This window comes from Martes martes (genome assembly GCF_963455335.1).
Source record: "Martes martes genome assembly, chromosome: 6".
Lineage (NCBI taxonomy): Eukaryota > Metazoa > Chordata > Mammalia > Carnivora > Mustelidae > Martes > Martes martes.
This window is the reverse complement of record NC_137893.1, coordinates 133,335,917-133,363,877: the sequence shown is the minus strand read 5'-3', so window position 1 is coordinate 133,363,877 and position 27,961 is coordinate 133,335,917. Positions and strand designations below refer to the sequence as shown.

At 43.9% G+C, this 27,961-nt stretch overlaps 1 protein-coding gene across 2 annotated transcripts in view; it reads left to right on the top strand.

Annotated features, from left to right (window-relative positions):
- Positions 1-16,658, top strand: part of ADTRP (androgen dependent TFPI regulating protein) — a 64,218-nt gene extending 47,560 nt beyond the window's left edge. Inside the window, exons 5-6 of one of the 2 annotated variants that reach the window (XM_080805730.1) lie at positions 5,497-5,648; positions 13,602-16,658. In XM_080805730.1, coding sequence (XP_080661856.1) covers positions 5,497-5,648; positions 13,602-13,636 — 187 coding nt within the window. In that variant the 3' untranslated portion in view covers positions 13,637-16,658. The remainder of the gene's footprint in view (positions 1-5,496; positions 5,649-13,601) is intronic. The other variant, XM_080805731.1, reaches the window with a different exon arrangement.
- Positions 16,659-27,961: the final 11,303 nt, after the last annotated feature.

Sequence of the window (27,961 nt, the reverse complement as noted above, 5' to 3'; positions counted from 1 at the left end):
ACATTTCCATTGTAGGAAGTCTGCTAACTTGTTGAGTTTATTGACAAAACATGAATCCAGGTTTTCCTTGCCTTCTGGCCTCAGGTGCAACTGTGATCATCTCACATGCTTCTGTTGGAAGTTGGCATGAAAATATGGGGCCGGGGGGTCCTTTAATTCTATTATTCTGCTGGGCTAGGGAGATGCAGCATGAGTATTAGCACTTTAAGAATTATATGCAGAAAGCCCACCAAACCCCTTGTTATCTACTAGTCCCTAACCCACAGACTTCCACTCTTGCTGTCCTGATAAGACACAGAAATTATTACTTTTATGACAAACATTGGATGCTACAAGATTAGGAGGATCAAACTATAAAACATTAATTTTTGGCTGCCAATCTGTGCCTGCCCAGCCTGACTCACATAGATCCACGTGGCAGACAGCTCTAGAAGGACATATAAAATCGTTCTCTGAAATGAGGGACAGAATGATTGGCCTCTTAAAAGTGTTAATGAAGTGAGCAATAGATTAACTAGAATTTGGAAGGCTATGGGCCCATCTCCCGGGTTTCAGAGGCTGCGGTATCTTTGGTGGATCAGGCAGCCGAGAGCTGTCCACAGCAGCCCCATTGAACAGCAATTAAAGGGAACCGTACGTGCTAGCAGAACCTTCCCGAAAAGCCATTCCTGTAAAGATCTACAAACTTGCCATCTTCTTGGCCCTTGGGAAGCAGATGTGCATGACCGATAAGCCCCCTGTCCCATTCCAGGCTACAGAGAAAGAGAGTCCAATAAGCAACAAGGGTAAGTTCATGGTAAAGGAAGTATGTAGCATAAGAACCTCACTGAGTGAGGGAAATCTTTTCTAGAGAAATTGACTTTTAAGCTGAGACTTGAAGCGTGAGTATGGTTCTGCCAGGCTCAGGCTAAGGAGAAGTGTGTCTTGGGAAGTAAAAATGTCTGAGGTGTTCCAAGCAGAGACAATAGCGTGAGGGAAGGCTCAGAGCAGCAGAGCTCAGCTCATTTAAGAAACCTAGAAGGATCCAATATGGATGGGCTGTAGATCTGGAGGCGGACAGGGAGGGCAGGGAAAGGCCAGGTAGTCTGGGTAAAGGAGCTTGAGTATTTTCCGAAGGCGTTGGTGGGGATCCCTTGGAGGCAGGAGAATGCCATGAGCAGATTTCTCTTTTGGAAAGATTACTGGATTACTAGTAGCCTGTGGTATGGAAAGTGGATTGAAGGGTGCAGGAAAGCCCAGCAAGTAGACAATGACATCTTTCATCCCTTCAAGATGAAGGAAGCTGGAGTGGAGTGCAGCAGACAAACATTTAGAGATGGTTTCATAGGACCCTACATGGGGCTGGGGAAGCGATGACATTGACTAAGAAGATAGTGGCCAATTTCATTTTGGCTTCCTTCTTTCCTTCCTTCCTCTCTTCCTTCTGCCTTCCCTCCCTCCCTCCTTCCTGCTCCTTCTCCTCCTCCTCCTCCTTCTCTTTCTCTCCCACCACCTTTCAACATATATTCTGGCAAGCCATACAAAAGTAATCCCAGGGGCGCTCTGCCTTCAGCTCAGGTCATGATCCCAGACTCCTGGGATCAAGTCCTATGTCGGGTTCCCTGATCAGCGGAGAGTCTGCTTCTCTCTCTCCCTCTGCCCCCCCCCCACACTCATGTGCATGTGCTCGCTCGGTCTCTCCCTCTCTCTCTCAAATAAATAAATAAATCTTAAAAATAATTTAAAAAGGGGCACCTGGGTGGCAGAGTGGGTTAAAGCCTCTACCTTCAGCTCAGGTCATGATCCCAGGGTGCTGGCTGGGATCGAGCCCCGCATGGGGCTCTCTGCTCAGCAGGGAGCCTGCTCCCTCCTCTCTCTCTGCCTGCCTCTCCACCTACTTATGATCTCTGTCTGTCAAGTAAATAAATAAAATCTTAAAAAAAATAACAAAAAAATGTAAAAAAAGAAGTGATCCCCCTTCAGTATGAGCGTCTCCTCCCCAGGCCTCTCGCTGGCTGCCCTTCATTAAATATTTGTCCTCTTGCCTGATACCGTGTTTGTTTTCATTACTTTTCCGCTGACAGTTCACACACCTGTAACTTTCTTTGCACTTTCTCTGTGAAACTACAGACTTCATGAACTTACCTCAAGAACTTTCCTTTGTGGAACCTTATGCTGAAGGGAACAAAAATGAAGTAAATAAAGAGAAACTTTCCAGGCCTCTAGGGGAATGTCCTTATTTGCTGACTATCTTGTATAAATGGGCATAGAAATTAGGAGCCCTAATTTCTAGTATACAAGGTAAACAAAGTAAACTAATTAAAACGATCCATTTGGAGTGCATTCAGTTCTCCTTGTTGACCCCAAATTCCTAGGGCCAGCTCTTTGGGGATTTACTTTCTGTCCCTTAAACCTTTCCTGGACTATCATAAGAAGTAGACGTGCAGAAGACAATGGAATGCACATCTCATAGAACTCCAGTGTTGGTCATAATGATAAGGTAGGGGAGCAGAATTTCCACCCAAATTGTGCCTCTTTGAATGAAGAGTATTTTAGGCTCATTATTATTTTTTTATTGTGTTATGTTAGTCACCATACAGTACATCATTAATTTTTGATAATGTGTTCCATGATTCTCTGTTTGCATATAACACCCAGTGCTCCGTGCAATCCCCGCCCTCCTTAAAACCCAAAACCGGCTCACCCATCCCCCCACCACCTCCCTTCTAAAACCCTCCATTTGTTTCCCAAAGTCCATAGTCTCTCATGGTTCGTTAACTCCGATTTCTTCCCTTTATTTTTCCCTTCCCCGTGCTATTCCTTATGTTCCACAAATAAGTGAAACCATATGATAAGTGACTTTCTCTGTTTGACTTACTTCACTTAGCATAATCTCCTCCAGTCTCATTCATGTTGATGCAACATGATGATGGGTATTCACCCTTTCTGATGGCTGAGTAATAGTCCATTATTTTTAAGAAACAGAAGGCTTGGGAAGAGCCTTGGACCTTCCCTAATTGCCAAAAAGAATTTAGATAGGAGGTCTGCTCCAGGAACGGAGCTATTATCGCCATAGATAAACACAGTGTAATATGATCCAGGTGAGGTAGACCTAGCAAAGTCTATTGAAAGATTTTATTCCACTAATAATTAGTTAATTTAGAGTGTGGGGGGGGGGGGGCTGAAAGAAAGGGAGAGAGAGGAAGAATCTCAGGCAAGCTCCATGCTTAGCATGGAGCCCAATGCAGGACTCGATTTCACGACCCTGTGATCATGACCTGAGCCGAAATCAAGAGTCAGATGCTTAACCAACAGAGCCACCCAGGTGCTCTGAATATCTGTACATATGAAACCATGAATCCCCATTCCCTCCTTCTCTCAAGCCCTGATAAACACCATTCTATTTCCCTACCTATGAATTTGATGACTCTAGGTAGAATCAGACAATATTTTCATTTAACATAATATCCTCAAGGTTCATTCATGTTGTAGCATGTGTCAAAATTTCTTTCCTTTTTAAGGCTTAATAATTTTCCATTGCTTATCTATACCACATTTTATGTTTCTGTTCATGCATGAATGGACACTTGGGTGCTTCTGTGTTTTCGCTATTAAGGATAGTGCTGCTATGAACACAGGTATACAAATAATCCCTTTGAGTTCTTGCTGTCAGTTCTTTTGGATATAGATAGGGAAGTTGAATTGCTAGATCATATGGTAATTCTATATTTAATTTTTTGAGTAACTGCCGCATTGTTTTCCATGGCAGTTAAACTGTTTTTTGTACCTCACAACAGTGCATAAGGGTTCCAATTTCTCCACAACCTCTCCAATACTTGATATTTTATGGATGGTGGCCATCCTAATGGGTGTGAAGTGGTATCTAGTTATAGTTTTGATTTGCATTTCCCTAATAATAAGTGATGTTGAGTATCTTTGTATGTATTTGTTGACCATTTGTATATCTTCTTTGGAAAGATGTCTATTAGGTCTCTTGTCCATTTTTCATTGGGTTGTTTGGGTTTATTTCTTGCTGTTGTTGAGTTAGAGGAGTTCTTTGTATATTATGTACACTAATCCTCTATCAAGTATATGATTTGAGAATATTTTTCCCTTTCCATAGGTTTCCTTTTCAATTTATTAATTGTGCCCTTTGAGAGACAGAGACGGCCCCTTAAATTTCATGCTTCTCTTGCCTCACCCCAGGCCTGACCCTCATATTAGTCCTTGTCTCTTCCACAAGCCTTTGACAAATCTGAAGTATCTGAAACAACCAAGAGTGCACTTGGATTTCTGAAGTGAAGCTCTCCCTCTGAACTCTTTTGATAACCTGAGGTATCCAAATTTGAATGCTGTTTCTGAAGCGTGACCTAGCCTATCCTAATTATTACAAGAGATAAGGAGCCTCAAAGGAAGGTTGCTAGGACCCCTCTGTGCCATCCCTAAGAAGAGAGAAGCTTTAGAACTCTGATTCAAGGCTCACAATGGGCCAGGCGCTATTTTATTTTACATGTGTTAACTCTCTTAATCCTGACAACACCTTTACAACATGGATCCTGTTTGCATCCCCCACTTTTCACATGAAGGCAGGGGACAGCAGGGCTGAATAAATTGCTGAAGGTAAGATAGCTAATAGGTTGCAGAACTCAGATTTGGATCACAGAAGGCTGGTTCCAGATTCTGTCCTCTTAACCAATTATAAACTGTAGTTGATACATCATGTTTCTCATATTTAATTTTAAAAGTTATTTCAGATTTTGGCATCTTTCAGTGCAGTTGGTTTCCAGCATACTGCATTTTTTGGGCTTTGCTTAGACATCGTGGCTCCTCTCCTAGCATTTCTTTTCCTTCTCTTGGCTACCAGAAATGACTTCTATTCTCTACTCACATGAGCAAGATCTGAGCCTCCTATAAACCCATCCCTTCCTACTGAACACTCTGTCCATGGCTATATTCAGTAGCTGAAATCAGGGCCGACAGTTAAACCCCTCCTACCTCTAAAAGGCATATTGTAATAGAACAATAGTGGTTGATCTTGGTCCCTCCGACCCCAACAGGTTTGGAGGGCTAATGAAAAGCTACACCTGACTCTTAGGTACAGAAAAGCAAACCCACTTGTCTGGCTGGGAGTCAGCGAATGATGCCGTCTCAGCAAGTTCAATGTCTCAGCAGGTCATACCTCTCAGGGAAAGGAATAATTCGTGTCCTCACATACTCTCTTTGGCTGATGATGTGTTTGATGTTCTCCCATATTCTTTCACCAACACGGAATTCTAATGGATTAGGTAAAATAGCCAAGTCCAGCTTATGAAATAGGATGTCTCTTTGAATCAAGTATTTATCCAGAAAAGAATCACTTCTGTAGGTTTGTGGAACACCTCAGCTGTTGACAAATGATCCCCATGGCTTCTTTTCATCTCCCTTGGCTCCAGAACCCCATTGATCTTGAGGATAAAATGGCTCCACCACCAACCCGCCCCTGCCGTCCTAATTATTGTGACTTGTCATTTTCTGCAGGGTCCTGTGGATCTACTCTGAGACGGGTACGTGGGTGTATCCTGTGTTAGCCAAACTCAGCCCGGTGGGTCTAACAGCCTTCTTCTCTCTCAGCTACGTCTTTAGTGCTGGCATCTATCTACTTGGAGAGAAGCTCAACTACTGGAAATGGGGTCAGTTTATTTCTCTTTTACCTACAGAGGCATGCCTTCCTTACACTCTCTCCACCCCTCCTGGAAACAGAAGGAGAAACTAGTCCAAAAGCAGAAGGCAGTAATGCTTAATGCCTTTGTCCAAAGGATTCAGACAGGTCCTACCAAAGTAGGCAGAGGGAAAGCCTGGGGGAACTTTGGATTTTCTCAAAGGACCCCATCAAATTATCTCCCCTCCTCCCCCAAACAATACCTCGTTTAACTTCAAGGCTAAAAATAATCTTGTTTAGAGAGCTCAGGACCCAGAGAGCAAGGTGTCACCACCCCGAGCATGAAAAAAAAAAAAAAAAATGAACTTAGGGTCTTCTTCCCATAAGTGAGGGACTGGGGGATACAAATTGCTACATGTCAAGGTTTCCTTTTTTGAAGGATAAGGGTCCAGGGACCCTCTTTGTTCTTCTAACCTCAGCAGTGCCTTCCCAGATGATTTCCCATCCTTCTGCATTTAGGTTGCCTCTCAACCCTTAGTAAAACATTTACCAGATAAAATCACATCCTATACTTGAGATGGAAATTCTCTTTTAAACAGGGTCTTGGGCAAAGTGAATATGTCAGTAAGCTAAGCTTTCTACTTAGAGGCAGCTGGAACCATGTTGCTTCTTAAAAACAACAACAAACAAACTAAACCAAAAAACCTTAACTCAGCTGATTTTAAAATGGAAAATTTTATCCTCCTCCTTGCTTCTTCCACCAGCCCACCCCCAAAATATTATTTTGTTGGAAAAGTAACCATCAAAGAGTCAGGTTGCAAAATAATCATGATTTTCCCATCCCCAAAGGGAAATACAGGAAGCATACCCTGATTTTGTATATAAGGAAGCAAGAGTCACATACAGTCCCCCACATCACACGCCCACATGCCATTCTGTTCTATCAAAATAGAAATGGCACAAGTGGCATCTTCCACCCAATCTATAAACTGGTGTGGAAACATAAGCCTGTGTAAGCAACAACAACAACAACAACAAACCCAACAACAAAAAAACCCACGACGGTTTCATAAGAGTGTATATTTCTTTCTTTCTTTTTTTTTAAAAAGATTTTATTTATTTAATTGACAGAAAGAGAAAGAGATCACAAGTAGAGATTACAAGTAGGCAGAGAGGCAGGCGGGGGAGGGGGGCAGACTCCCTGCTGAGCAGAGAGCCCTATGCAATGCAGGACTCCATCCCAGGACCCTGAGATCATGACCTGAGCCAAAGGCAGCGGCTTTAACCCACTGAGCCACTCAGGCACCCCAAGAGTGTATATTTCTGAGAGGAAAATGAGACCTTGGAGAAATAAGCATGCCATTTGGCTTTTTCACATGTTTTCTACTCTTGGAGAATGTAACTGGTTGGGGAAATCTCAAAGACACTCTCCTTGAAAGCAAACACTTAAAACACAGAATACTAAAATTTACTCCCAAAATCAGGATTCCAACTCACAGGAATCCAGAGAGGAGGAAAAAAAAAATGTGTTGACATTTCAGATGTGTTGACATCTAATTCTAACTAGTTTGGCTCCTTGAAGTTCTTGGTAAGGATTTTTGATGCCTTCCCCAAATCTACATGAAAATTAAGAAAAAAAAAAAAAAGAAGAAAGAAAGGAAGAAACTAATCCATTTGAAATTTGCAGAGAAAAACTTGATTACTCAGAGCTTATGGAACAATAACCTTTTTAAACAATTGTCTGAATTATGATTAACTTCTAAGTTGTTACTCCACAATGACTTTAAGACGTTTGCTAAATTAAAAAATTTTTCACCAAATTTAATATTATTTTCAACACAAAGCTCTTTTAAATAAGCTTCATCGGTTAAGAGCTTCATCCAATTTTTTGCTACAGTTAGGTCCCAATGAGCAAATAGGCTAGCATCTCCATGTGGACCCACACACGTGCACATGTGGACATTGGGATAAGTGACAGTCACACACATAGGTGGCCATATGTCCCTGTCCTCTGTCTAGATTTTTAACTCCTTAAAGAATAGACTGGCCCAGGGGCACCTGCGTAGCTCAGCGGGTTAGAGCCTCTGCCTTCAGTTCAGGTCATGATCCCAGGGTCTTGGGATCAAGCCCCGCACTGGGCTCTCTGCTTGGCCTTGGCAGGGAGCCTGCCTCTCCCCACTGCCCCCGCCTGCCTCTCTGCCTACTTGTGATCTCTATCTGTCAAAGAAATAAATAAAATCTTAAAAAAAAAAAAAAAAAAAGACTGGGCCAAAAGTCCTATATAGCATCAGAATAGGATCATAAACGGGTTAAGTTCTAAATGGATCGTAATTACAAATGGTCTAGTAAGAATTAAAAGAGAAATTAGATCACTTAACATCCCAGTTGCAGTGAACACTTTAAATTGCCTAAAACTAAACAGAGCTATCTATGTGAGCACATTTTTCTGTGTCTTATTCTGCTTAAAACACTTTAAGCCTTCCCCAGTTTACAGATGAAAGTCCAAACTCTTGGAATGACACACGGGGGGCTCTGTGAACCAGTCCCGTGGCTTTTGCTCTCCATTGTCTAAATGCATGCATCAGCAGAACCACCAAATTACTTGTTTTCTTTACACATTGATGTTGTCCCTCCCCTCTGTGGGTTTTAGTGTCTCACAACGCCCAGTCTTTGCTTGTCTCACACCCACTTAATCGTATCAACTCACCTCTTCCAGGAAGCCTTCTATGGTCTGCACGGAGATGGGTTTTTACATAAAACCCTGAGTTCTTAAGGGTTATGAGTGTGTCTTATCCATCTTTGACTCTCCAAAGACTCTCCATTGGCATATCCAATGGATCAATCAATGCAGACAGAGGATGTCTAAGGACTCTTCCCTCTAGGCATTAAATGGGACTTGGTGCACAGGGCTTCTGGGGACAGCAGTCAAGGAGAGACTATAATGGTTGGAGATGCAAGTATTGGGCAGAGAGTTTAAGGAGCACAGATGATGGTGCTGTGGTATGCTGGTTGGAGAGCTGTTGAAAAATAGATGCACGTTAGGGCAGACAGTGCAAAGTAGGGGTAAGGACACTGGAATTGAAATTTAAAAAACCAGGGTATGTCTCTCTCCTGGCCATAAACCAACCATGTAAGCTGTGTCAAAACACTTCAACTTCTCAGTGATGGGATAACCTCTAAGTGAGGTGACCACCCCTACTAGTTTGCCTAGGACAGCCCCCGTGAATGCCTGCCACGGGGGTGTGCATATGATTTAGCATTGTCGAGGTGTGGACGATCAATCGTGTGCTTCTTCTATCTCTAAGCCTCTCCAAATCTGTCCTGGATCTGTGGAGACATGTAAGCAGCTGCATCTTCTGTCCAAATCCAGGGCTAACCCTACTTTGTCACCTCTTTACACACATGAGCTTTCTTGGATGACAGCACAATTCTAAGGAGAGCTTTGGTGATGCCAGGTAGGCAGTGGTTGGGAGAAAAGTTCTGTGCCAGACTGCCTGGGTTCCTGCGTTGGTCCTGCTGTTGGTAGACCCATGACCCTGAGCAAAGCACTTAATATCTTGTCTTCCAGCTTTCCTTGTGCATCATAGAGACAGCACTAGCACCCTCCTCCTGACATTGTGGAGAACCATAAAGGACTTGAGAAGTGTCAAGTGACCAAAACAGGGCCTGGCACGTGGGATTCATTGCTGTTAAGCTCATTCTCCTTCCTCAAAAATCAGTAACCTTTCCTATGTGGGTATCCCATCCTGTCCTTCAGTTGTATGCATCTGAATTGTATGCATCTGTATGCAGTTGAAGGTGATGAAGAGCAACAATTACATAGCTGAAATATCAGTCAAGACCCATCTAATATGGAAGCATCTCTCTAGCAATAGTCCTTAACCTTTATTCCACATTATGAAGGCACCGGGGGAGTCTTAAAAATATTAATTCTCAGGTCCACCCCAGACCAATTAAATCCCTATCTATGGAGATGGGAACTTGGCATTGATATTTCTTTAAAGCTGTCCAGTTATTTTAATTTGTAGTTAGGGTCAAGAGCCATGATCTCAGAGTAGGGCTTCCCAAACTTGTATGTGCTTCCAAATCTTGTTAAAATGAGGCTCTTGTTAAAATATAAATTCTCATTCAGGAGATCTAAGGTACTGTGTGGGATTCCCTCCTCCTAATGTGTACACCCGAAGATTCCAATGCTGCTGGTCTATGGCAGCAACGGCCACACTCGCTGAATGTCTACCTACTTTCTACCTCCTCATGTGTCATGTCAGAGAAGAGAGAGAAGGGCAGTAGTAAGAGGTGATGCCAATAGTCAAATGTGAACTTGGATAGTGAGTGGGTGTTATCCTTCAGGAGTACACAGGTGCATGGATCTGGCTCTGTGTACCACGGAGACAAAGCTGTCAGGCCCTCAGGAAGGTCCTGCTGGTCCTCAAGAAGAAGCTGGGGCTCAAAAGCTCTAGAGAGTTTCCAGAGAGCCATCATTCCTGACTTATCACCATGTCCCCCCTTCCCTGTGCTAGCTTTGATGTGTCATAGGACAGAGGGCTGGACAAGCACAGGGTCACATACAGGGACCAGAGACCCACCAGGAAAGATTCAATTTCTATTTTGGGGGCATAGTTAGATGGAATGTAGATTTCAAACAACAGTAGAATCAGGCAAGGGGAAGCAGGCTCCACAGATCATTATAAGCTTGGTCCACCATATCTGAGCACCTGCGGATGCTCCAGACATATTCTTTTCACCCTGATTGGGGAAAAAAAGGGCTGCCAAGGGATTCCAGGATAGGCCTCCTTGTCTGTCTGCCACTGGAGTACCGAATTTTCTTTCTTCCTTTCTTTCTTCCTTCTTTCTCTCTTTCTCTCTTTTCCTTGATAAGACACAAGACTGCTGACATCAAGACAGGAGTTCCTCAGAAAGGAAAACACAACCTAAAGGATCTATCAGGCACAAAAAGGAACTAAGTGCTCGCAGCTGGCCGTGGCAGGGCCTCTTCCAGGTAGGTGTGGCTGGAGAGGCAATCAGCTTATCTCTGGCCCTTGACCCCTCTGCTAACATTCCTGAGGGCCATGTGCCAGGAGTCAGACTATCCTTTGTCAGGACCTGAAACCATAAATCCTTTCCCCCCTAAGGAGAGTTCAAAAGCTGAAAATTCAAGTCTAACCAAGTGACTTTGTGTCTATGGCTTGGAGAGAAGGACATTAAAACCTTCCTTTAGTACTATTTTCTGTAGACCAGACTTTTTTAAGAGATATTTTATTGCTGAAAGCTACTTAGAGGCCATCTTTGGTTTTAGCCATGAAGAAATGTAAGTTTTTTTCTGCCTTGCACATTGCCTCTGATCATTTCATAACAAAAGACTCTTATGAGGAGATAACTCCATGTGTATTCTGAAAGCATGGTACCACAGGAGCAGCATTTGGTTAATAACAGAAATATATCTCCTTTTTGCCTTTCTTGTCCTAATTTCATCTCCCTCAGCTTGGAATCCATGTTGGATTATTGCTTCTCCTTCTTTCACTGCCTCTTTTCCCACAAGGATTTCTCCAGCCAGAACCTCAGCTCTATCTCCTTCATGCTACGTCTGCACTGAAACTTTTACTCATTCATGTTCAAACCTCATTCTTATAACACCTCCTATCTCCCCAACCATCTGCCTTCTCACCCTTTTCCAAGCCAACCCACGGAAACTAGGCAAATGTTCTTCAAATTTTCAGTTCAAAGTCTAGCAGCACTAGCTTTTGTGATTGTAGACACATAGGTGTAAATCTTAGTGAATATAATGTTTTTACTTACTCTGTTTTCTGACTATTGGAACAATAAGGAATATAATTATATATGGTATCCATAGTGATGTTGATTAAATTTTTTTTTTTTTTTTGCTATGACAGCAGAAAATTTTTGGATCTTGCACAAGACAAACATTAAATGTTTGGCCTAGGATATCTCTATTCCTTGGTACTATCTAACAGAGGATAAAGAAAGGACTAAAATGAATCAGGGTTGGGCTTAGCTTCTTAACTGCCAACTAGGAGGCATTCCACTGGAAAAATTACCCTTCTATGAAGGAAAGAAGGATAACAAACAACATTATTTCCCAATCAGAATATGAAATCCATGTTGTGGACTTTGTTTGAGTAAGATAATACAACCTATTACTAAGTCAACAGCTCCCTAATCTCCAGCCATGTATTGTGGAATCAGAGTCAGAGATAAATTCTGAAGACTCAGAGAAGCCTAGAGACTGCTCAGCTTCAAGAGAATTCAGGAATAAGGACCCACCTTCCACCTGCTATGAACAAAAGAAAAATATGATTTCTGTGATGTTCACACATGTAAATCACTACAGAAGAGATGACTGTTGGAAGTCCGTCCTGAGACACATTTTGGGACGATGCCTTCTCTAGTGTATTTGCGGGCCTATGTCAATGTCTTAGTGCTCTGTCTAGGTTCTTAGTGTTGGATGTGGGAGACCCTGATCCCAGGAAGGAGCCACCTGCTTTCCTCCCGCAAAAGAACTTCGGGCCATCACTTCTCCTGGGCTTGTTCTCTCTAAGCCTTCAGTATCTGTTTTATTTCATCCATGGGGAAGGACTCTCCAATCCTGGGCATATGGGGTTGGAGGAGTGTGGTTATGATTACAGTTAAACTCGAATGGCTGGGGTTGGTAAGAGGGCTTTAGAAGCCTTCAGAGGGACCACAGGGGCAATTAAGTTGAGAAGTTTATGTTGCCCAAGCTCTTGAACATGAAGGAATTAATGTGTCATTCAGCTGACAAAGGACTTATTACAGGCAAAGAGTGTATGCTTCAGAAAAGAGAAGGTTCTGGGTTTGTACTTGGAGACTTAACATACAAAAGACCTGATGGGGCAGGAGAGAGTCTACATCAAAAAACGAGTGAGAGCATAAATGAAAATGACATAAAGCTGTGTAGCTGAGGAAGGCTTCCCTAGAGTGACTGAGGATATCTGGATTGATGAGCAGAAGAAGAAGAAGAGAGAACACTGTACTTAGAAATGTTGAGAGGCATTAATATAGGATGGCCCCAAGGGCTATGTGATTAGGAGTCGGCTGTCCTAGAAAATCAGTGTGATGAGGGAGACTTCAAGTCATCAGTCACTATCACCTCTGAGAGGGCAATTCGAGCAAAATAAAATTAGTAGAAGACATTTAAGGGCACAACTGATGGACTGGGGCAGGACTTGAAGGGTAAAGCATGAAAGTAGAAGCATGAGGTTTCTGTGGCACCGAGTCAGGACTAACAGGGCTGAGGAATGGGCAAGGAGAGACTGATTTGAAAAAAGTTTTCAAAGTAGGATTGACAACATTTACAACAGGTGGGAAGGATAATGTGCTAACGGAGTGTTAGAAACTTCAGAGTGTATGCAAAGATTTATGATCAATAAATAGAGAGGTACCAACTTGTTGTTGAATGGAAGTCATTCTAGAAATGTAGGGCTATAATTTTAGCAGAAGAAAGCCTTTCCAGTGAGCTCACTAATATCCAGTCAATATGCCAGTACTCCTCCATTCAGGCTGTTCAGCTGATTTCGGGAGAGGTCATGGAATGAACCCTAGTTAGGTGAATCTCCACTTTTCTATTTCTTCTCTAATTTGAGGTCTCTTCATCTCCATTTGCACAATCTTAGAGTTTTTCAGTGGATTGTGTGCAGCCTGTAAACACTTGGCCAAGAGCAACCTCAATCAGTGGCTCACATTTGACCTACAGAACCCTGTGAAGGCAAATGACACCATTGGTCAACAGGTTAGCTATGAGTCAAGCACCAGTGGGGACAAGAGAGCTGCTGCTTGTCCTTTCTGTAGAGATGGAAGGTTTTCAGAACTCCACAAAGTACATCTTCTTGCCTAAGTGGCTAAGTGTCCTTGACTTTCCACTGTCCCAGGTCAGGGTGAATGTCTACCCACACAAGAATACCCATTAGGGAAACCCTGAAGCCTGATGTCTCTGTTCTTCATTATACAGGTGACATGATGAAGCCAAGGAAGAAGAGGAAGTGACCCCAGGCAGTTTTCCAAGAACAAAGGAAGAAGAAAACATGAGAGTTTCATTTCTTTTCTTTCTTTTCTCTTCTTTCCTTTGCTTTTTTTTTCTTTTCCTTCCTTTTCTTTTCTTTTCTTTTCTCTGCTTTTCTTTTCTTTTCGGGTTGAGAGAGGTGGTGGAGCAACATAGGAAGGTAGAAAGGACAGTGAATGATATTTAAATTTAATAAGAGTGTTTATGAAGGTAGCTTAATGTGGGGACTCTGTTTTTTTGCAAGTTTACTGGACATGCCAAAAACAACAACTGCTATCTCAGAATCTGTTACCTTTATCTGGCCTCTGTGGTCAAAATCTGCCAAAGTCCAAGGAAATTCACATAAACTCAACATTAGAGAATGTTTAGAGAGAGAAAGGGATTTGGCATCACCAAAACTCTTCACCTTACAGAGGAGGGTGTTGAGGACCTAGTTGAGAAGTAATCTGCACGAGGGCCAAGGAGCTAGTATCAACTAGTATCCTAGTATCAACTAGTATCCTAGTATCAAGGAGCTAGTATCAGCTTAGTATCAACTAAGGTGATGGCATTTGTCCCCCAGATCTTCTAACTCCCAGTCCTGTGCCATTTTTAACGACTCCAACTTTTCTAAAAACAAGTGTTTTCATCAACTAGCTATTTTCATGGACTGCTCATCTATTTTGTTTTCCTCAGTCTAGATAGAGATGTAGGGAGATGGATGCTACCGAAGTCATCTGTCCACCTGATCGGAGAGCAAATTAATTGGGGCAATGAGAAGTAAGTTATAAAAATTATGGAGAAATCTGCCCCTCTTGTGAGCAAATACGGGGTTTTGCGACATCATCATCGAAATCTCTTCCATTCGAATATCGCTTCCTTCGTCAAATGCACATCATTCTTGGGGAGTAAGTGATGGGAAGTGACATGGCTATGAGGATCCCTGAAAATGCTTTGGTACAAAGCACTTTGCCGAGTTAGCTTATGCTTTAACAAAGCTGATGGCTAGGGGATTAACAAACACATTCACAAACTCTGCTCTCATCTTCCCAGGAAATTGTTCTGGGTGTTTATTCACAGGCACATTTTGTAAAGAACATGGATGATAAGGGTCTCCTGGTGGGTAAGCATAGAGTCCAGTGGTGCGTCACCAGGTCCATGTGGGCTGGGTGTGGGCAGCAGAGTAAATTGTACTTGGGTTTCCCAACCTAACACCATACAGGAGAAATTTGGTAAAAATGGTAAAATTTGGTAAAATCTATTCCTAGAACCACATCAAAACTTGATGGCTCTATGACTGGCCACGGTGCCATATCTATTCCAAGACGAGAAAACCTCAGAAATACCAAAAACGGTCTTGAGTTAGAGAAGAGGGCAGACTACCACAACCGGGCAGGCAGCCCCAGGACGCCTAGGACAGGCACCAACAAACCTGCTATCTTCCTAATCCTTTATCTGCTAATACATAAACATGAGCCACAAGTCTTTTTAGATTGAACTGGGAACACTATTCCTGTGGCTGCTTGAGTGCTCAGAGCACCTGGTCTCAGCAGGAGCCCAGAAGCAGTTGTCACAGTGGAAATTCCCCAAACACGAAGCCCGCAGGGGATCACCCAAAATTTCCACACCCCAAAGTGACGGGCTGCCTACTTCTCAGAGTGATAGTAAGCTCCTGGTGGGGATGAACCTGCAGAATTCTATTTGTGGCTTCACTGTCCCTGGAACCAAATTAAACCTTGATTTTTGTATGATTGACCATCCCACAGGATCCATTCCAATGCCAGAAATACCTGAGAACCACCTCCCACTGAGCAAATACACAGGTAGGTAGGTGGTTCTCCTGTCCTGCTGGAGCTTAAGAAAGGAGAAGCAAGAAAACACGTGCAACAAACATGAAACACAACAAACAGTCATTAAGAGGTCTAGGATTTGCTGCCTACAGAAGGTCAGGTCCATAGGGGTTAGAAGACAATGCCAACCACACAGGGAGAGAATCAGCAATAATTTTTGTGTAGGACCATGTAATTGACAAACTGCCCTCACCCTCATGGTTCATTTCATCCTCACCAGAATCATTTAAGCAGAAGATGTATCATGTCCTCATTTTCCAAATGAAGAAACCAAGTTTCTGATATTGGTGGGCCGGTAAATGTTTAAAAACCAACTCTCTGGGAAAAAGAAAATCGGAGCATTTGCCCATTCCACCACAACCTTCTTCAAGCTAGCCATGGGCCACTGAATGCAGAGCTGGGAAGAGAGATGCATAAGCCCTTGGTCCTCTCAAGGAGCATGGGAGCTGGCTCTGGTATGCCACTGGCTTCCGAGGAGGGCAACGACCGGTCCAAGGTCACACACGTGGTCGATTCCTGAGCCCACCCTCCTATCACTTGATTATAGAGCAGAGCCATAACCTGCCATCTGAAAGCTTTCACTTAACAAAGCAAAAATGCGTGTCCCTCTGCAAGGCTGGACAAAAGGTGGTGGTCGGGGGACCCCAACTTGGTGGAGACTCTCAACCACAGAGGCAGAGAGAGGAACACCTCCAGTACCTCGTGGATTGGTCTCCGTGGGTTCTAGAGCGGCTCTCTCCCATGTAACACCAATTTTCGACTTGGGGTGAAGACTTACTCTGTTTGCCTAAACAATCCATTAGCCCCATCCTCTTCTCAAATGGGTCATACATTTCTTAAGCTATTTTCAGCTCCTCTGCACCTACTCGCTCACAATACTTGTCATAACAGGAAGTTAGTTGCATATACTGTAATCCCCAAACACATGGCGTGTGCACGTGGGCAGCGGGAGGGGGCCAAGGGGGGAGGGGGGAGGCCGGGCTTCCCAGAAGGCTGCCTGGCTGAGCCCTGAACCCATCCCAAGTCTGGGCCTCTCCCTTCCGGGCCCAAGTGTTAGAAACCAGAATCCATCCCCAGACGTTGTTTCCCTCTCTCATGCAGTTGGTGGCTCTTTTTCTTTTCTTTTCTTTTCTTTCTTTCTTTCTTTTTTTTTTAATAAAGCACTTGAGTAGGCAGCAAAGCCAGTCAGAACTGTTTATTTATAGCTGTGGATTTTCAATGCTGTATAAATTAGAAATCATTGCTGAATGAGGCCCGCGCCCACTCACACACGCAGGGCTGCTATCCGCGGTCCTTTCACACAGTTTGACTGTACACAGTCTAAAATGGGAGAAAATGACATGCTCCGAGTCAAATGACGAAGTCACAGCTAAACTGCAAAGCAGAAAACCAGCAATTATTTTTCCTCCGCACAATATGGGGAGTACGACAGGTGCAATTATCCAATATTATTTAACAGCACCGGTTTGTGGTGTAGGGAGAAAATAAAGGTTTCCGTGTCTCAGAGAAAAAAAAAAAAAGAGAGAGAAAGAACCTGCCTCCCAGCTCCTGTTCCCGCGGATTAAGCTGTGTTATGTAAATTGAAACTGGCCGGAATTCCAAAAAGGGAAGGGAGAAGCACCTGGCTTCCTCACCCTTCTTCTCCAGAAGTTCGCAAGCGGGCTGTGTCGTCAGGGGCTTCTGAGAAAAAGCCCCTCATCTTGAGGACCCTGACCATCTTCCTTTGGGGCAGCGGCTCCAGATAGGACTGGGGGCCGGGCCAGGTTTGCAGAGTTCCGATCACTTAGACGAGGGAAACCTTCTCCCATGCTGGCCCTCCCTGCCTCCCTCTGCTGAACAGGGATGTGGTGTAAGAGTGGGTGAGCCACAAGGAATAATTTTCATCCCCTTGAGTACTCCCTGTTTTGGCCTCTGGGACGATTTTATTCCTATTTCCAGGCCTTTCCTTAAACTGGTCTCCCTCCCTGAAAAGACCTCTGTTCATCCAGCGACTGTCATTTAAACAAGTTGTTCTTCATGGCTTCAGACTGGACTGGTCGCCGCTTCCTGGTGTCCTACAAGGCTCGCTCTAGCTCTCCGAGCCACAAGGCTCATTCCCTTCTCTGTACCCCGACCCCGGAGCGGGCCACACCCATCCCACCCAGCACTGCGTCTCTGTCCCTCCTCCAGCCTCTTCGCTTCTGTTCCCATAGCAGTTGGGACACCGGAAAGAACGTGAGTTCGAGAACCACAGCTAATCTGAATTCAAATCCTGACTCCACCGCTCACTACATATATAGATGCTGGGGAAAGAGTTTACTATTCAGAGGCTTGATTCTTTAAAGTCGCATGATAATACCTACCATGAGTAAGTAAGATTATTTCAAGGGGGTGGTGGCATCCAAGATTCGCCGTCCCACCCTGCTGGACTGCAAGCTCGTTGAGGCCAGGGGCCACGTCGAGTTATCTGTGACCCCAACAAGGCCTAGCTCTGCTCTGTGAGAGTACTAGAACTATGTACAGAGAATTGACTCAGGGGTAACTTACAGCTGCTTCATTCTATAGGCTTCATCACCAATAATCCTCCCTGTCCTAGAAGCTGAGGTTGTCAACGTGAGAGCTACCATTTCACGGAACATACTCTCTCCATGTTAAATCCCAGAATCCTGTTACCGGTGATGATCAACTTATAGTTTCACGGGACTCAGCAGTGGAAAACCCACTGACAGAATGGAACATAGAGCAGAGCAAGTAAATTTTGAAAAAGAGGAAAAGCAGACGAGGGATGGCCTGGAGAATAAACATTGCATGCGAGTGGAGCTCCAGATGGGATGACTGGACAAGCCCAGATTACCCCAAAGAGTGCCTACAGGGTACTGATCCAAATCATGGAGACTGATCCCCAAAAGAGAAGTTGGGGCAGGGGAGCATTGAAGGCAAATTCTGTTGACATCAGAATTTATTTTCTTTCAGGTGTCTGCTTGGCCCTTTCTTACAGATGATAGCTCTTATCATTAAGATTTGGTCTAGTCTGACTCTTCTTTGTCTTAACTGAGACTTCTTTAACCATTTCCATGGTATGGCGGGGACCACGGAAAGGGTCTCTGCTCTTACTGCCACTCCAGATGTCTTACTAATGTACAAAAAAATCCCTCACCATGGATAAAGTATTCCACTGGACATGGAGAGACCCATCTAACTCATAAATGAGAGAGGCAACTATTGACTTACACTCATTCGTATTCCATGATCAATGAAGGATATTTGATGACTTGAAAGCAAGTGTTAGTATGGGAAAAAGTATGCTTGGCAGAGTGAAAATGAGGATATTGGAAAGAAAGAAAGAGGTTCAGAAAGGGTCAGCTGCAGACTCCAAGAACAAACCTTGCCTAATTCACAATGGTTTCACCATATGAGTAGCCAGGAGATGACTGGGTATGGGTCCTGGCTCTCCATCCCACTCTGAGGGAGCTAATCTATGGTCAGTGTACACCCAAAGAGAACTAGACAGTGATCTTGGCCACTGGTGGGTCAACAAAATTCTGCATGCCTTTGGAGGAGTGGAAAGAGGAGGCACACTGGAGACACGCCATTCTCCTTATTTCCAGTCTTGGTTATCTGGCTGGCACTACAGGAACTTCAATTTACTCTGGAGCTGGAGAGAGGACTTAGTGTTGGATTGTCACTATTCTTAAAAAGAGAGGAGGCAGAGCAAAGAAAAAATTTGGATTCCATTGGCTCTTGAAGGGCTTCACCTGGATGGAATTTCCCCAAGATCCCTTCCATGTTTTTGGGTTTGGTTTGGTTTGGTTTGGTTTGGATTTTTAGTATTTTATTTATTTGACAGAGAGAGTGAGTGCAACCAGGGGGAACAGCAGAGGGAGAGGGAGAAGCAGATCCCCTGTTGAGCAGGGAGCCTGAGATCAGGACCTGAGCCAAAATCAGTCACTCAATGGACTGAGACATCCCGTTACCCCACCAAGATTCCTTCTTACCCACACATCTCGTCAACCAGTCCCTGAGTTCCTGAAGTGTTGAGGAGGGATGGACACTTATTCAAGGTACACTGGGCTACTTTGAGAGCAAGCAACAGGACCTGTTACTGTTGTTTCCCCCACGCAGGGCACAACGTGTCATATGCAGTAGACTTTAAATGCATATTTGACACTCAGATTTGGGTAACATGTTCAGTGCCTCCTGGTGGCATGGGAATTTAAACCTAGATCTACCCAACGCAAATGCCCCACTGGTTTCCATTCCACCAAAGTTTTACTGACTGATACCTCAGAAATACATTTTACATCATGACTATAGAAACAGACACATACTTTTTTTAAAAAGATTTTATTTATTTATTTGACAGAGATCACAAGTAGGCAGAGAGGCAGGCAGAGAGAAAGGAAGGGAAGTAGGCTCCCTGCTGAGCAGAGAGCCCGATGGGGGGCTCGATCCCAGGACCCTGAGATCATGACCTGAGCCGAAGGCAGAGGCTTAACCCACGGAGCCATCCAGGTACCCCCAGACACACACTTTTAATGTGTGTGATAGACCCCTTTATTTTCTATCCTATTATTTTCTGTTCTATTACCTGAAATATGTTGTGACCATTACTTTGATTTCTTAATCCAACCATAAGATTGTAACCTAATGGTTGAACAACAAACAGAGCATTCCACCTTACTGTAGGAGTCATTCATTCATTCATGGAGCTCTGGCCATTTGCGTTAAGGTTAGGAGGTTGCAGCCTTTCCTCCTGCAGCATCTGTGGGAGTGTAGAGACAAGCCCTGCTTCTGCTCACTGTGTGAGCGCTGCCCTTCTAGACTCAGTCCCTCTGAGAGGCAGGCAGGAAGACAAGAAAAAACATTTCCACTACAAGAGCTTACAAACCCTTCCGCTGAAGGCTTAAGTCTTCCCTGAGCTGCCACATTTGGTGACACTGCAGGGATTTGTTTTCACTCAACACTTAATTTTATTAAGATTCAAATAATGAAGTTAGATGAAGTTGAGTTAAGGAAACAAATACCGTATGACTTTTACCTTGGCAGGAACCTGATATTCAATTCTGAAAACTCTCAATCTGAGGTGTTGTGTTTTATTCCTCGGGAAAATTTTCCTGAGTATATTCTAAAATGCACTCACGTGGTCATTTTATATACATGCGTTATCTCAACTTTGCTAATTTTGAAAGTCACATGGTAAACTAAAATTCTCTTTATTATAAAATAAATTGCATTGGTACTGTCCATATTTTCCTCTGATATGTGGCCATTTCGACCTTCCAGTGCCCTTGCATATCACCAAGCAAAGGGGAAGATGCCAAGAGATAGGTCTGCAGCCAATTCAGTCATTTCTCCCCGCTCCATAGCGGGGATTTCCGGGTAAATCTTGCATCATGGGAAAGAAAAGACTTGTTGCAAAATGTCCTTCCAACTCACAGATGACCTCTCGGGGGCCCACCTGGGAGCCATATTAGACCCTGGGATTACTGAAAACAGGGATTACTTCCATGACTGCCTTTACAGCCATAAAGGGAGATTGCTGTGCCTTCTAAGGGGTTGAGTGAAAATGCCACATGCCCATAAATCTTGGTCCTGTGGTTGCTTACTGGGAAGAGATTGAAAGCGCAACTCCAGGATGGGGGTGCAGGGTCTCCGAGAATGAGAACCAGCTAGGGTCTGAGCTATTTGCGAGTGAATGTGTTTATGTGTGCATTACAAGGGATTGTGTTGTGTGCCTGAGATGTAAGGGAAGCCAGCTCTCTTTCCTGTTGGTAGGTGGAGATGCCCAGGGTGGGCAGCTCTTGCGTTTGACTTATTGCATGACTGCCTCTCACCACGCCCCCTTCTCCACTCAACATGTGTCCCTTCACTTCATCTCCCATACAGTCACCCTTGAAAGACCCTCCGGGTGCCAGTCAGCATCAGGCTGGACTGTTTATCCAGCATCTGGATAATCCCAGTTAACATTTAGCCTAGATTTACCATCACTAAATTTAATTATATTTACAATATAAATTCATTTGTAGTGGTAACAGTCTAGAAGTGGTAGAGCTATTATTATCTGTATTTGTTTCCCAGAGCTACCGCAACAAAGGACCACAGACTAGGTGGCTTAAAAGCAAAAGTTTATCCTCTTAACAGTTCTGGAGGCCAGCAGCCTGAAACTAAGGTATCAGCTACACTGTGGTCCCTCGGAAGGCTCTAGAGAAGAAGGCTTCCTTCCATGGCCCCTGAAAATCTTTGGTATATGGCTGCACCACTCCAATCTCGGCTCCCATCTTCGTATGACATTCTACCCTGGGTGTCTCTGTGCCTCTTACCATAGTGGAAATCTGAAATCTGTGTCCAAATCTGCCTCTCCTTTCTCTTTTAAGGACACTGTAAGAGACTCAATCTCGCAAAACAAACTGAGGGTTGCTGGGGGGAAGGGGGGGTGTGCGGAGAGGGTAGTTGGGTTATGGACACTGGGGATGGTATGTGATATGGTGAATGATGTGAAGTGTCTTAAGCCTGATGATTTACAGACCTGTATCCCTGGAGCAAATAATACATTATATGTTAATAAAAATAATTAATTTTTAAAAAAAGACACCAGCCATTGCTTTTAGGGCTTCCCTGAGTCCAGAATGATTTCATTCAAACTACCCGCCACAGAGATGTCCCCCATCCACTAGTGCACCTTCCTTGGCTTCAGGGGTGGTGCCTAGAGGAGAAAGATATGGGGCCCAGAGTTAAATCCACCTGAGCCATGGAGATGCCAGGCTCTTCTCCCACAGTGGTAGAAACAGAAGAAGGGATGGTTTTCTAGATCAGGCTCTTCAGTTGGGGAAATTAAAAAAGGAAGTTTTGTTCCTAGAACACTTGGTTGGCCAGTTCCTAGAACACTTTGTTGGCCAGGAAACCTGTCCCCTCTCCTAGGGAAGGAACTCAGGGCCACACAAGTCCATCTGTCTCCAGGTTTCTGTGATTTCTTTGCGCCCCCTTTGCTTTGTACTCTCCCCCCACCCAACTTTGATTTATGAGACTAGGGGAGATGATCACTTCTCATCTAACTTATTTGGAAGATGATCAATTAACTAATCACATCTGCAAAGATCCTATTTCTACATAAGGTCATGTTCTGAGGTTCCAGGTGGACTTAAATATTGGGGGGGAGGCTATTCAATCTGGAACATTACCCCTATTTTACAGGTGAGGGGATTGAGGGTCAGAGGTCTTCAGATATCAAACTCCAGCTTTTAATTCTTCTTACTGGTCTGTCTTAATTTAAGAAATCACCATAAGTTATACCACTGGTGACTGTATCACCTACTATACCTGGCTGTTTGCTGTTCCTTATCTCTAGTCCTTGAAAGATAGACATTATTATCTTAATGTTAAAGATAAAGAAACTAAGGTTCAGTGAGGTTGATGGGTTTTCCCAAGGAAGAATTACGCAAGAAGAATGGAGCCCAAGCCCAGTCTGGTCAGCTCAGATACCCTCCCCCTTTCCTTTATGACCTGTGATCTCCACCAAATCCTGCTTCTCCTTCCCTCATGATGTCTAGAAGGTCAACCCTTCTTTCTGTTTCAAGGTCAAAGTGTTAGACATTTTTACTTTAAACCTTCTGAGGCAATATGGGAATGGTACAGCTCTAAGAAAATCTCCTTTCCCATGTCTAGCAGTTTGAATGACCCCCAAAATGGATTAAGTGGACATTGAGCAGACCCTCAAGGGGTGGGATGAGGGGGAGAAATACAAAAGGCTGCTGGAGGGGTCGAGCAGAACTCTTCAGCCTTGCCTGCTTTTTGGAGCCCTCAGGAGCTATAAAAACCCTTATGCCCAGGTCCCTTCTCCAGAACTTCAGAATCCATCTGGGCTATAGATTAGGCATTTGGAGGTTTAAAAGCACCTCTAGGTCATTCCAGGGCACAGTCAAAGTTGGAAGCACTGATGTATGGGAATTCTCCTTGAATTTTCCTTGGATACGGCAGCAACTGAGGTCTGACTGAATATAATTAAGTTTTGGGTCATTTTGAACATCACCTGGAAGAGCCTTCTTTCCAAGCTGCCTCCTGGAGTCCACCCATCCCAGTGCTCGGCAAAGCCGGTAGCATGACTGACTGCCTGGTCCCTTTGGAAGCAACATTGAGACAGGATGTGGGACCAGGCCCTGGGGATGGTTCAGAGGCCTCTGCCCAGCTTTGTGGTTGGGTGTTCTCACGTTTAGCTCAGACCTCAGTGCACTTCTTGCACAGTCAAGGAGCCCTGGTCACTGGGACATGGTGGAGACTCCCTGTGGCAATTCTGCCAGTGGTCACCCTTTGGACTAGAACTGTAGTGTGAGCCCTTCCCTGGGTCTCTAGCCTGCTGGCCCACCCTGCAGACTTTGGACTTGCTGGCCTCCAGGATAGCACGAGCCCATTACTTAAAATCCTCCCCCTCTCACGTACACACACATGCACACAGACACTTTTAGCCTATAGTTCCCACTGCGGAGGCCCCTGACTCATGCGTTCTACCTTTCCTCCTCCCTGGCCTGGCTTCCTTTCTCTGGGTCTGTCTTCCAGCCTTGCCTCACGCCTACTCCCACTCACTCACCCTCTCTAAATCATTTGCCTGCAGTCCCTCTGACTCATAGGCCTATAATAAGCCCTCAGCTTCCGTTTGCCAAACTCCCTCTCTTCCCTTCATTCAAGAATCTCCTGAAATCCCACAACACCCAATCAAGGAAACAACAGTCTGTCCTCCCTCGGATGAGCCCATTCAGTGGAAAAAATTTCAGAAAGAAAACCCTAGTGTTGGAATGTTGCTCTAAGACTGTTCCACACGTGACTCTAAGGGAACTTGGGGTTTCCTAATGCTCTACCTTAGATGGGGCCAGGGCTGGACTCCCCGTGCAGATCTATAGTCTGGCTACGTCTTCCCATGTGCTAATGATCCTCACGAGGCCATGGTCTTGGGCGTGGCTTCCTGACTGAGCTGCTGAAGACCACTGTCCTCCAGGTTGCAGATCTCACAGCCAGTCTCACACTACCATCCTGCTCATATAACATTGTTTTCCAGGTGAACTGGGTGAGAAGGTATGAGAGAATCAGTGCAAACGCAGAAGTGTATGTCCTCTTGACCTTGGGGCACTGTGCCTTTCTCCTGAGAGCGAGGCTCATTATTACACAAGCTCAACGTGTATTGTTAATATGTAAAGCCCACAGCAAGGGGCACAAGCGCTGATCTGGTGGCCCACTAACCCCACCTATGTTTACTGGCAGGCTTCCCCAGAGTCAGAGGTCATTAGTAGCTGAAAAGGGAAGAGCAGCCATGGCCATACCAGGGCAGTTACTGCAAAAGACCTACAGCGGTCTCATCGCTGTCCACTGTATCCGCTGTGGTTGATGGACTGTTGGGGCGACACTGGAGAGGGGCATTGCATTGTGGCTGTAACCATCATTAAACCCCATCCCCAGTAGATACTGCAGAGGTTACAGAACACACTGCCTTAAAGCCCCACCCAAGATTCCGAATGGCTTGGGGAGCTGGTGGTAGCCAGAGATACAGCAAGCCCAAAGCGTGAGCTCCTATTGTAGGGCATAATGCAATGTCAGAAAGAGCATGACTCTATAGGGAGGCAAAATCCAGTTAGTCCCACAGAACTTACCATTCTGGGTGACTCACTCAACCTTCAGAGCTGCGTTTCCCCATCTATGAATTTGAGACTACAATACGTACCTTGTGTTAGAGTCACTGTAATGGATGGATGGAATGTCGTAATGGTCCAGAATACAACCCAGTGTCTGGAAATCTATGAACATACATGTCCTTCTCTGTTCTCTTAACTCAAAGGCTCTATTAATCCAATGAAGGATATTTATAGGTTATATGTGTGATCTTGGAAGATGGAGTGTTAATCACAGTGGACAAAGCAGCTGATGAGGGCACCCGGGGTCAGAAGATGTTAATGGGAGAGACACTAACTTACTGTCCGAGTGACTTCACAAAATCAACAAGAAGGTCCCAATAATTCCCTGACTTCAAGTATACATAAGGGCCTATTACATATGACCCAGCAGAATAAAAATGGGAAAATCGATGAAAAATTGCAAATGCGTAGGCTCTAGTAATCCTAGTTTTTAGAACCCACTAAGTCTTCATAAAGCACTAAAATTTCAACAAACATCACTGCTTTAGATAGGTTTGCATCAGGGGACACAGCCCGTTACCTCCTCCTCCTTCTTGCCATCCAATAAGTGGGAAAACCTTCAAGCAGTGCTGGTGTTACAGGGTCATAGAGATAAGTTCAGTTTTCAATTGTTCAAGACAAAGAGGCCATCCTCGACATTTAGAAATGTAGTCTTTAAAGCACATTTGCCGAGTTTCAATTCCCTCATCTTGTAATAAGATGACTTGTCAGAATGTCCTTACAATGGTACTATGAATTTAATGGTGTGGGTGAGGATATCTATTCTCTGCTGGTCTTCAACCAGTATTTGTCTTTATCTTGTGAGTGATTCTAGGCCTACAATTAAATGAGAGCCCTCTGCTGGCTAGACTGGCTCTTCCCCCTTTTGTAGAGATCTTACAACAAATTATCTTGGGTTTGGAAAGTTCTATGGCTTGTTCCGATTAGCAGCTTGTCGCATGAACTTCTTTTCTCGGCCTGTGCCCCTTCACCCTCAGATAAAGAGATGATTAAGGTATTTTATTTTCAATCTCTTTGATGCTCACACTCTGCACATATCTGAGCAATTATTTAATCTGCCTTCTGAAAAGATGAAACACATTTTTACAAATTTCATTTTCAGACATTTATCTAACAAATATCTACTGGGTATCTAAAGAAGTCAAATACTATACTAAGTAGTATAAGAGATACAAGAACATTTAAAATCTCATTCCTAATTGCAAGAAGCTCATGGGAAAATACAGAAAAGAATAGCCTTGACAAACTATCAGGGGCGCTTGGGTGGCTCAGTGGGTTAAAGCCTCTGCCTTTGGCTCAGGTCATGATCTCAGGGTCCTGGGATCAAGCCCCACATCGGGCTCTCTGCTCAGCAGGGAGCCTGCTTCCCCTTCTCTCTCTGCCTGCCTCTCTGACTAAATGTGATCTCTCTCTCTCTCTTTCTCTGTGTCAAATAAATAAATAAATCTTTAAAAAAAACTATCAAAATGTGGTACTTTTTAAAAAAAATTTGACAATTTTACTAACTACGGAAATTTCCTTTTTTTAAAATGCAATTAACAAACATATAGTCCATCATTAGTTTCAGATGTTGAGTTTAAAAATTTATCAGTTGCATATAACACCCAGTGCTCATCATATCACGTGCCCTCCCTAATGCCCATCACCCAATTACCCCATCCCCCAACCCACCTCCCCTCCAGCAACCCGCAGTTTGTTTCCTATAGTTAAGTTTCTCATGGTTGTCTCCCTCTCTCATTACTTCCCATTCAGTTTTCCCTCCCTTCCCCTGTGGTCCTCTATGCTGTTTCTTACATTCCACATATGAGTGAAACCATATGATAATGGTCTTTCTCTGATTGGCTTATTTCACTCAGCATAATACCCTCTGGTTCCATCCATGTCTATGTAAATGGTAAGGATTCATCATTTCTGATGGCTGAGTAATATTCATATATATATATATATATATATATGTGTGTGTGTGTGTGTGTGTATATATATATATATATATACACACCATATCTTCTTTATCCATTCATCTGTCGGTGGACATCTGGGCTCTCTCCATAGTTTGGCTATTGTGGACATCGCTGCTGTAAACATCGGGGTACATCTGCCCCTTCATATCACTATATTTGTATCTTTGGGGTAAATATGTAGTAGTACAATTGCTGGATCGTAGCTCCATTTTAAACTTCTTGAAGAACAGAAATTTCCTCTAAGAGATATGTTCTTAAGTTCTTAAGTTCTTCTATCCACTTGGATGCCTGCACCAGGAATCTGAGCACCATTCTGAACTCTTCCTTCTCCCGCTCACCAATACAGTTGTCCACCATGCCCTACCAATACCCTTCTCTCTGATTCTATCGACACCAGCTTAGTTTAAGGCACCATCATTTCAGTTTATTACAATATGCTTTTTAAAAGTGTATTTTTAATTAATAATTGTTTTAATTTTTTATAAACATAGAATGTATTATTAGCCCCAGGGGTACAGGTCTGTGAATCACCAGGTTTACACACTTCACAGCACTCACCATAGCACATACCCTCCCCAATGTCCATAACCCCACCACCCTCTCCCTACCCCCTTCCCCTCAACAACCCTCAGTTTGTTTGGTGAGATTAAGAGTCTCTTATGGTTTGTCTCCCTCCCGATCCCATCTTGTTTAAAAGTGTATTTTAAAAATTATTTCAAGTACTAAAGGCACGGACTATAAAATTCAAAACACAATAATGAATGCATAAGAAATAAGTCTCTCTCATACCCTTATTCCCTAGCTACCCTGTTCCCCTCTACAAAAGCAACTATGATTCCAATCTTTTGCATATGCTTCCAGAG